Source organism: Fragaria vesca, linkage group LG2 (assembly GCF_000184155.1).
Source record: "Fragaria vesca subsp. vesca linkage group LG2, FraVesHawaii_1.0, whole genome shotgun sequence".
NCBI classification, from domain to species: Eukaryota; Viridiplantae; Streptophyta; class Magnoliopsida; order Rosales; family Rosaceae; genus Fragaria; species Fragaria vesca.
Genome location: NC_020492.1, coordinates 12,426,253 through 12,436,633, shown reverse-complemented (window position 1 = coordinate 12,436,633; position 10,381 = coordinate 12,426,253). Strand labels below are relative to the sequence as shown.

The following is a 10,381-nucleotide window of genomic DNA, read 5'->3' as shown; positions in this document are numbered from 1 at the left end:
ACGTTATATATATATATATATATATATATATATATATATATTTATCTTTCCAAAAACGTTTTGTCGTTTTCATCGACAAACGGTCCTAAGATAAGAGGAGAAATGCAGTTGATCTTTACTACAAGGAACTTGAAGTTGAACTCGTTTATTGTCAAAATTTTGTTAAAGATGTTATTTGTATCTTTTGAAAATTCCCAAATGTTCAGAAGTTGTATAAATAGATACAGATGAACCACGTACATTACCTGATCCTAGACATGGTTACTTCTCTGGGTGAGCTTCTGCTACAAGGAGTTCATTTCATTTCTCTGCAAACCTCATTCCAAGTTTCCCCAGAGGTTACTTCTCTTTCTCTGCTTATCTTATGGTCTATTTGGACGACACGTAACCAGTTCATTTTCTGACAAATTACTCCTGCTCCAAATGACACTTACTTTAGAGCAGTTACAGTTGGTGCCACTTACTCTGAAGCTAATAGGCATATGTCCCAAGAACACGAGTAATTAGAGATCAGCACACACGATGGAAAAGCCAGATCAAGGAAGTGTTAAACTCAATTTCGATGGTTTTGTTCGTAATGGAAGCACAGCTATAGGTTTTACTATCCGGGATGATCGTGGGAATCCTATGATTTCAGCATGTAAGCAAATTGGAGACGCCAGTGTCCTTGTGGCTGAAGCAACGACACTTAGAGATGGTCTTCACATAGTATGTTTAAATCATTTAAAGAACGTGATTGTAGATGGAGACTCCAAACTGTTGGTGGATAGCTTAACCGGCAAAGCAGAGGTTCCTTGGCGCATTAAGACCCTGGTTTCTGATATCCTTACCCTGGCACAGCAATGTCACTCCATAGTTTTTCGACACATTTTCAGAGAGGCCAATTTTTTGCTGATCAACTTGCTAGTTATGGCCACACGCATTCTACACCTGTTGTATGGTTCCACTGTTTCCCATTTCTGTGTCCCTAGCTGATGGATCAGCTGGGAAGGGGAATTACTCGCGACTTTATTCTTTAGTTTTGTTTTCTTCTTGTATTGGAAAAAAAAAAAAACCCTCATTTCAATGTATGAAAACACATTAGGACTTCTTAATTTAATACTTGATATAGAGGTTTACCTGTATGAAGCCTTATCGGATCACTATTTACAAGAGAACAGATCGTATACTTATTTTTATAGCACGAGTTTTACTCCGAGTACTAACTAGGTTTTTCGTTTTTGGCGAAAGAGTACTACTTATCATTAGGTTTCGAGTTTGGACAAGGGCATTCTCATCATTGTATAGTTTCCCGAATCCAGATCTCCTAGTCCTATATGGGTTTTTCTCATATCTTCTCATAATGACTCCGCAATAAAAGCTTGATTCGAGGCCTCAGCAAACAAAGCACTGCCTTTTGGTTTTTGTTTTTGTTTATTTATTTATTTATTTTTATTTTAAAAACCCTTGGAGCCCCTGGACGACAGCCCTAAGCGCAGGCAACTGCAGCACCGGCTATACGAGGTCAAAATCAAATCTTTATGTTGGCTTTCCCAACTCATTCTTGAATAAGAATTCAAGGTTTGAAAGAACTAGCTTCTAGGCCTGATTTATTACGGTGGCTGTGTTGGCATGGCCTAAATGAACGAAAAACGATACCGCAAAAGAAAAAATTATTAGAGTTTGCAATTGATGAACCCAGTTACAAGGAAGCATTTTGAAAATGTAGTTTGATATTTACTATGCATAGTTGCAGAAAACATGTAGAACATAAAGAGATGGAAGACACTTAAATTTGAATTGTAGCACAGAAAAGTTACTGCGCATTTCTACCCTCAAAGAAGTAAGAATGAACTGTCGGTATTTAAATGCCGTTTGCACCTATGATACACCATAGTGGCAGAAGGAGCAGTGATCAATTAATGACTATTAAACCTCTGCTCTTTTAACTCTGGTTTCAGTTGAGGTCACGTTCTTGAATGGCCGCTTTCACATAACAGGAATAATAGTTTATTAAGAATATGGTAGAGCATATGGTTCTAAAAAGTAATTTCCAGCATCTGTCCCCACAAAGCATGACATATGTTTATAATACAAACTTGAATCGAAACAATTACATAATCCTTCTAACTCTTCTCGCCTGCATTAGTTACATCAGTTGCTGCTGTTGGGGTGGGTTTGAGTATGATTTCCACATTGTCATGAACTCCTTGTAGCAGAAGCTCACCTTCATATGTGAGAAGTTTCCTCCTCTTCGCAGCTCTTAGTGTTCCAACCAAAGCTTCAAATATGTTTGCGCATCTATCATCATTAAATAACACACCAAATGTGACCTACAGAGAACAACCAAGTTCATAAGAAGATAGAGAAAGGGTATCAAAATATTGAAGATTAAGGTATTGCAAAGAAACATGTTGCAATTATGTTAATAAATGATATTGGTAGATAAAGCAAAGACTCAGTAATGTAACTTCAGACAAAGAAATATCTCTCACTTGACCTTATTAATGCAACAAGAATACTGTCCAAGGTATCAAAATTTGGAAAACATTTTTTCCTGTAGTTCGCCTTGAGCTTCCAAGGTGCCACCTTAAATCTTTCATTTGTGTGTCTGCATGTTTCTAGCATGAATTTATTCACTAGCATTATCCCATCAACTTTTCTACCCTATTGAGGCATTTATCAGTTATGTCTTTATTTGGCATAAAGAGAAAAAGTAAATCTTCTGTGTTTGGCCTTCCATAATCATCAACTCAATAATAAAAAATAAAATAAAAACAAAGAAAAACAATTTGAAAAAGGGCGCTTTACCCTTCCAACATGAGTATAATGAGTATGCATTAGCTTTAAGTGCTAGACACAATCCTGACCACAAAAGATAACAGAGAACTGATCTATTCATCTCTATTTCCACCATTTTTAAGCACTCCAACAACCCATGCAATAGATGTGCAAAGAAACTATGGAAGTCAAATTTAATGATCTACAGAGAACTGGTACATGGAAACATAAGGCTGGTGACACTAACTCTCTAAGTGTGTATAGAGGTTCAAACATAAGGATGGTGACATATAGATTGATCCAAGGCCAGGTTATTATACTGAGACTCAGTCTATGTAGATGATATTCTACATATGGGAGAGTTCAACATATGTCCAATTTATAGCCAACTTGGATCCTTATTTTCCATGAAAGATCCAAGTGATCTTTCTTAGTAATAGGCTTGGGAAGCTCAAGACACTCTGTTGGTCACACTCTCCCTGACCCGTTACATTATGGATTTAATGAATGTACTTGATGTGAATTTACTGGTGGAGATAGGGCTGGTTATCCAGCCAGTTATATACTTTCCTTAAGCACAAAGATGAAAAGTTTCATACATCTTTATCATTGTGTCTTCTCTACATGTAATGGAATTTTGACCGTATGATGTCTTTGTATTTCACTCTACCTCAAAATTATATAAATCGAGATTTTCATATATCCAACAAAAGTATAAAGCTCAGCAGGATAAGCAACTATAGTTGCAGTAATACTACAACTGTCCAAGGAAAGTAACACAGGAGCCTCTCACCTTGCCATGGTGGAGCTACGATGTCAAGTCAAAGTAACTCATTAAATGTCCAAGTTACATAGCGAGATCATTAGTTACTCTACCTATCGCTGTTAAAATATGATTAGATTGTAGCAGTCAATATCTTTAGAGAGATTGTATCAAGTCAGTTAGGCTTGATAAGGATCTTTCAATCTTCTCAGACATTGTGTACCAGTCAAAGAATAGTTAGTCACTTATGCGACAATTCCTCTGATTTCCTATCTTACCCAACATCACAAGAAACAACAGATCAATTAGATCACCTGAACAGTTAATCAGCTGTCTGCCTATATTCACCATACAGTTAATAGATCACATGAAACAAGAAAAAAAGGAAGCGAAACACGAAGAAGCAGCACACATTTCACACTGCAACTAATCCAAAAACAAGACAGAGATCCAATAAGTGAAACTATTATAGATCCAGATGAAAGATCAGAGTAATTATCAAAGCGTCTAGGAAACTGGGTCCAACAGTGAAATAGCGAAACTGAGAGAAACAAATGAATCGGAAAACACAGAAGCGATGGAAATGGAAAGGAGAGTGGGAGATTACCTTGTAAGAACCATCGGCTTGGACCTTGCCAAGCCTTTTGATTTCTTCCTTGAGACGCTCGACCTCTTCTTCTACATTCATGGCTTCGCTCGACCTCTTCTTCGACCTTAACCTTTTTATATAAGAGCCTCCTCACGGCACACAGTAACGTCGCCTGCTCGTAGACTATTTTTTTTTTTAATATTTATTTTAAAATCCCTACTTGAAAAAGGTATGGTGGTGCTATACTACAGCTATACACACCTCTTTTTTTTTGCTATTTGTTTGAGTGTGAATTTTGTAAGAGAATATTTTGCTGAAGTCTAATTTGGTATTGAGTTTTTGAAATTAAAATCATTTATAATCATCATTTTAGATAGATTTTCTGTTTGAAATATCGAATATGGTAGGATTGTGTTACACGTCTCTATGGTCCATGTTAGGTTCCCACAACCAGTCCGAAGATCCGATTTGGGATGTCCACCACTTATGATAATGTCGTGGTTCGAACCTAGATTGGAAATCAGAAGCACACCCAATTAGGCAAGAACCACTAGACTATATTTTTTTTTTTTTTTGATCAAAGAAATAACTTGTTCATTCATTGTAAAAGAAACTACATCAAGGAGTCTAAGTTGCCTCATTAAACCTACCCAGAAAGGAAGGAAGAGTACCACACTCCTACAAACTTAACGACTATAGTTAAGAAATCCCATGAAACATTTTAAATAAAAATTTCAAGAATTATTTTCATCAACAACATAAATGTTTTTATGTAATATAATCACTGCACAATTAATGTTGGGAATTGGTAATGATTTATGGGTTATGAAAGGAACAATCTTCCGCCCATGATCTCCCATTTGTAAGAAACATGGTTCCCAAAGTGTATGTCCTCCAAACAAAGCGAAGGAACAACTTTCCTTCCTAATTCTTAAAATATGTGAGCCAAACATGGCCTCAACTTACCACTTCATTGTGGCAAATTTGGTTTTCCAAATCTTTCAAGCTTAAATTTTTTTTTTTTTTTTTTTTTGGGTAATTGAAACATAGATTATGGTTAGAGCATTCTTTAGCTAAATTTGGGGTTTAGCTTATAAGGGTTAATCAACAGTGCAGGAAAGATCATCATTAGGCACTCTTTGGCACAATGCCTATCAATTCAAAATTTCTACGGGGTACTTGTATATTCCATACCAGATGTTCAACTAAAATATAAAATTCTCTATCTGGTTGAGAAAAACACCACAACGTTTCAGCCAAACAAACTAGAGGGTATGCTACACAAAATTCTCATAATTGCAGTTGAAGTGTTACATCACAGTAGTTATAAAAGCAAAAAGACAATCTGATGCTAAGTCGGCTTCCCCATGTTGCGCCCAGCACGGATCACTTCATTCACCAACAACAACTGAGATGTAATTACAGGCCTGCATGGTGCAGCACAAACATCTGTTAGTTACATAAATATTTTTATTTCCTAAGTGCAACAATAATGAATTAATGATTATTGGCAGTACAAACATCTGTTAGTTACATAAATCTTTTTATTTCCTAAGAAAGTGCAACAATAATGATTATTGGCTTAGTCTTCCCAAAATATTGATATTTGTCAAGTAATGAGTTGCTATATCTGACCCCGAGTTTATAATCTGCCGCTTCACAGAGTAGTTGTCGAAGATCCCCTCCATTTGTGGGTCAATGGGTTCCCCAGTGTGATGATTTAGTCCGACAATGTTTCACGCTCATGCTCTCCCTGAACAAGCATAGACATGGCACAACAAAGCACGGATGTGATTATTTTTCAATCAACACAAAAAATGGCCAAAAGAAAAATTCAAGAGGTATACCTTGAGAGAAATTATCACATCTTGTGTGTCAAGGCCAGCATTCTCAGCTAGTGTCTTGGGTACCACAAGGAGAGTGTAAGCAAAAGCTTCAACACCAAGTTGAGCTCGCTGTTTCAAGTTTCCCAACATGAGAAAGAGATAGACATAGAAAATATATAGAAGAGCTTAGAAGAATTTTCTACGAGGAAAGAAGACGATTGATTACCCCTTGAACAGTTTTCTTCACTTCATTTATCAGATATTGTCTCGCTGCAACTTCAAAAGCTCCAGCACCCTGAGTCACAAATGAAAGAATGCACAAGTCATCAATGTCTGAAATAATATACACCAGAAGCCACAATTTGCTTCCATAGTATATAAACTGAGTGAAGATTATGATTCAATAGAAAAAGGGAAAGAAAAGAATATGGTTGCAATATCATATGATTTTCTAATATATAAAAAACGTACCAAGATTACAGCTTCATCTTAATGAGGGTTCTTCACATTTTCGACAAATGTATACTTCTCTTCACCAAGGACATGCTTGTATACAAGTCCAGCCCAGCCAAGGCAATCAGGAGTTAAATCATCTACAGAATTCACAGCCTCCCCTCCACAAGCCAAAACCAACCGTTCCATATTTCTCCTCTTTGCTCTTCTCAGAGAAATAATCTACAAATTCAGGGGTTAGGAAAAGGTTGAACAAAAGAATTAAACTGCACACAAGTATAGCTAGTTCATAACAGAACACCAAAGCACTGCTGTATTCGTGGCTTGACAAAACCAATATGACCAGACTTTATAAACATTATTTTGATACGGTATTCCTAGAAGTTCTACAACTAGCTAACACTGGCTTTTCAGCATGTCGTATATTAAAATTCACACTGACATTCAGAAAATTGTTAAAATGCCTGGTAGTATCGACTCCAATGTAAGTGCACAGATTTTACTAAATGATACATTTTTTAGTCAAACAACCAATTCAGAAATTGACAGAAGGAAATAAATAAAAATAATGGAAAATATTCACAATGATTCATGCCTACCCCTGGCCCTTGCCAGAAGGTCCAGAGATGGGGGATCAATTCCCTTCTGATTGATAACGACAAAATTATTGTCATTACCAGAACAAACCTGCAAGTCATAAAACATAGAAAACATCTCAGCATGTCCAGTAATGCTCGTGCTGCATCAACAATTTGAATGCAGCATCCATTATAACACTCTACCTTATTTTTCAGCTCAATAATCTTTCTAACTCTCTCATCAACCTGACGCCTTTTAGCTAAAACCATTGCTTCTCTCTGCTCTGCATTTGAATAGAAAAATCCAGAGTTCACTTCACTGAGAAGAAAATCATCAATTCCATAATGAACAAAAAGCATAATTATGAGAACAGAAGATGCTAGCTGCACAAAGGAGTACTATCTTGTTCACAAGCTCAAAAAGGTGAAAGTGATAATGCAAGCACAAAGCAAAACAAAACACTCTCAAGACAATGGTTTTTGCTCACAGATAACTAGTTTGTTACAAAAGTATAAAGAGCTCCATATACAAATACTGTTTCCACCATTTTAGAAACATTTGGAAAAATTATTATCACTGAAATTTACACAAGTTTCTTTGACAAGACCCGTCCTGAATTTCATCCCGAAACCGGAGAAGGTCTTGCGGGGACCACCTCTAAAGGAAAATTCTACCGAAAATTCGACAGAACTTCCCCTAAAAGTGGACAACCCTAACCTGCAAAGAAACTCATAAAAACACTTGTATAACAACGATCTACATCCTCAACACTTGTAGCCATAATTTATAACTTATAAAATCTACCATGTACATAATAGGTTAAACATATCAACTCAACCCCTGGAGCTGTTAGCTCTTCATATCCACAACCACCCACCCACTATATCAACGACAGGGGTCAAGTTATTATATTTACATTAACAACTCTACCGCACTAAATAACTCAACAATTCCACATTTCATAATTAGTATGCTCGATCAATATATATATCTCAAATCACAAGTCAACAATCAATCTCAACCAATAATGCTTCTAAAAATAGAAGTGATGAACCAATCCCATTGGTTCGTAGGAGCCTCCCAGGCTCTAGTAGCGTCCCACGCTAAGCGCTCAACTCACTATGATGAAGACCGCTAATAATGGCTTGCTAGCAATGAATAAGAGCGACCCTAGTATGGTGAGTAAAATTATACGAAAACAACTGAATCCATAAAACTTCCCCAATTTGGTGCAAATGCAGATACGAGTACGGTTCCCAACCGTACATGGAAATTATCATAAGAAAATAGAATAAAACTCAATGACGTGTCTCACATGTCAAAATATTCTCAAATTTATAATTATAAGCAAAATTTCATTATCAAGTATAAATCATATATAATATCTCCACCCGAAATACTCGCTAAAATATTCTCAATGTCAAGATCATTATGCCACAACTAAACGAGGAAATTATGATGGAGAACTACCGAAAATTCCATTTTCGGTAATCTTTTATAAATCTCAAAGTCAACAAATAAAACAACAATAATGAAATCCGGAAATCATAAAGAATATCCAAACTCAAATACCAAATTAATAATCCGAGCTCAAATCCATAAATCATTAACGATTTTAAATAATTTCCGATCCAAGTCATAAGCCAAAATTATAATATATAAGCTCGATAAAAATAATAACGATAACTTATAGAGTCATGCATGCATATTTAATAAAAACCAAAATGTCCACTCACCCAACAAGATATCTCCACCATTATTCGTACCATAATATAGAGTCTAACCAAAACTAAATTTATCGAAGACATTTCTTATAATCTAAGCTAAAAATCCAAAACTACCGATTCCACGTTGGATAGAATCTACCCAATATGATCATCACAAGTATAAAATTCCCAACAACCCCCAATGCTCTCCTATCTCTTACCAAAACAAGATATACGGTTCGTTCACCTTATAAACAAACCAATGTTCACATTTTGGAAACTTCCGAGTAAGTCATACGATCACCAAAATTGGTAGATCATATACTGATGGGTTCATTGTTACGAACCCTACCTAACAAGCTAATTCGGCTCACCTGAAGAGGCCGCACGCGCCTCACGCGCCGCCGGCAGTGGCGGTCGGTCTCCACGGCCGATCACCGATTCTAGCTACAAACTATACACCAAATCGTTCCTCTCAACACCCACTGCAACTTCCGTAACTATCACAAACACCAATTCAAAGTAAAAAGTCAGAAAAACTACCTTGAGACCGATTAGATCAAAACTCTAGGATTCGAAATTTCTTTCCTTCGATTCTCCTTCCACGTTTTGAATCGGCTTACTTCCTTTTGAGAGATTGATATACGAGAGGAGACCTTCAAAACGTGGGTGGTGGAGCTGCCGGGGTCGACCGGAGAAAGGAGAACCGATCGGGTCACCCGATTTGACTGGGTTCTTGATCTTCTCTTCAAATCGTTGCTCTGAGCAAGAACTGATGGACTTGAAGGTCGGGCGGAGGTCGAGGAGGGCGAGGTGCGCCGAACGACGCCGGTGCCGCGCCCTAGGGCGGCCTGACGGCGGAAATATAGTCCGGTTTTCAGACCGGGTCGACTCGACCCGAAAATTCTGTCTTCCTAGAGGGTTCCCCCCCTTTCTAGAGTTCTACCATTTATATACTAACCCGAGAGTAAATTACCTTTTTACCTTTCTATTCCAACGGTTTCTTAAACTTCTACAGACCTAGCTCTCTTAAGCGGACTCAAATATGTGAGCGTCGCGTGTCAATGAAATCGTATCACCGTCCTCTACAACTTTGATAAAGACCGATTCCTCAAATTTCAAATAAATAAAAAGTCAACATTTGATCCACTAAAAACTTAAAAAAAATAATTGAAAATGAAAACGATAATCATTTACCGTTCAAATGACAGTAAATTAGTAAAAATAAGATTTGGGGGCGTTACATTCTTTTCAACCAAACTTCTTCATGTTTACCTTTTCTCATACTCCACAGATACATTGGTTGTCAAGACATAACAGTTTTCTACTTGTCACTTCATATCAGGATGCCTAGAACCATGATCAATGACAAGACCCTGAACCTAGAATAAGACATATGTTAACAGAGAAACTGCAGAATAATGACAAATACTTTTATCCCATATACATAGCGCTGACAAAGCATACCCAACAATAAAAAATAAAAGTTAATATGACTCTCAATTCCATCATTGAATCTTGGAATGAAAAAAATAATAATAATATAAAAAACAATGGAACTACACCCAATGGTAAAGATCAAAAGAAAATCTTAGAGGTTGAGTTATAAGATTTTAGAGTAATGATAGGTGAACAACTTTTTTGGTGAACCACCTAGAACCCATCTTAGGTGGCAGCTGATGTGACATAACCACATCATCAAAAC

The 10,381-nt window shown here is 36.7% G+C and overlaps 2 protein-coding genes and 1 pseudogene across 3 annotated transcripts in view; 1 reads left to right on the top strand and 2 right to left on the bottom strand.

Annotated features, from left to right (window-relative positions):
- The first annotated feature begins 522 nt into the window (after positions 1 to 522).
- Positions 523 to 975, top strand: LOC101294730. Its single transcript, XM_004292425.1, has one exon. It carries the CDS (start codon positions 523 to 525, stop codon positions 973 to 975), a length of 453 nt encoding a protein of 150 aa, XP_004292473.1.
- A 1,039-nt stretch (positions 976 to 2,014) lies between these two features.
- LOC101307450 (costars family protein-like) lies at positions 2,015 to 4,255 on the bottom strand. Its single transcript, XM_004290357.1, has 2 exons — positions 4,131 to 4,255; positions 2,015 to 2,312 (listed from the first exon to the last, which is right to left on the bottom strand). The coding sequence occupies exons 1-2, from the start codon at positions 4,209 to 4,211 to the stop codon at positions 2,106 to 2,108; spliced, it is 288 nt and encodes a 95-aa protein (XP_004290405.1). The 5' UTR covers positions 4,212 to 4,255; the 3' UTR covers positions 2,015 to 2,105.
- Positions 4,256 to 5,463: 1,208 nt separating this feature from the next.
- The window catches only part of LOC101294434, a pseudogene marked incomplete at its 5' end in the record, with an annotated part of 5,727 nt that continues 809 nt past the window's right edge, over positions 5,464 to 10,381 (bottom strand). Inside the window, 8 exons of the transcript XR_184139.1 lie at positions 5,464 to 5,539; positions 5,748 to 5,865; positions 5,960 to 6,067; positions 6,165 to 6,233; positions 6,410 to 6,615; positions 6,994 to 7,078; positions 7,174 to 7,288; positions 9,952 to 10,058. The product of XR_184139.1 is annotated as a T-complex protein 1 subunit zeta-like (transcript). The remainder of the gene's footprint in view (positions 5,540 to 5,747; positions 5,866 to 5,959; positions 6,068 to 6,164; positions 6,234 to 6,409; positions 6,616 to 6,993; positions 7,079 to 7,173; positions 7,289 to 9,951; positions 10,059 to 10,381) is intronic.

Bases quoted from the DNA above. Each gene is read 5' to 3' on its own strand.
- LOC101294730 (XM_004292425.1), top strand. From the start codon at position 523: ATGGAAAAGCCAGATCAAGGAAGTGTTAAACTCAATTTCGATGGTTTT.
- LOC101307450 (XM_004290357.1), bottom strand. From the start codon at position 4,211: ATGAATGTAGAAGAAGAGGTCGAGCGTCTCAAGGAAGAAATCAAAAGG. The intron at 2,313-4,130 runs GTAATCTCCCAC...TGTTCTCTGTAG, and splicing joins AAGCCGATGGTTCTTACAAG to GTCACATTTGGTGTGTTATT.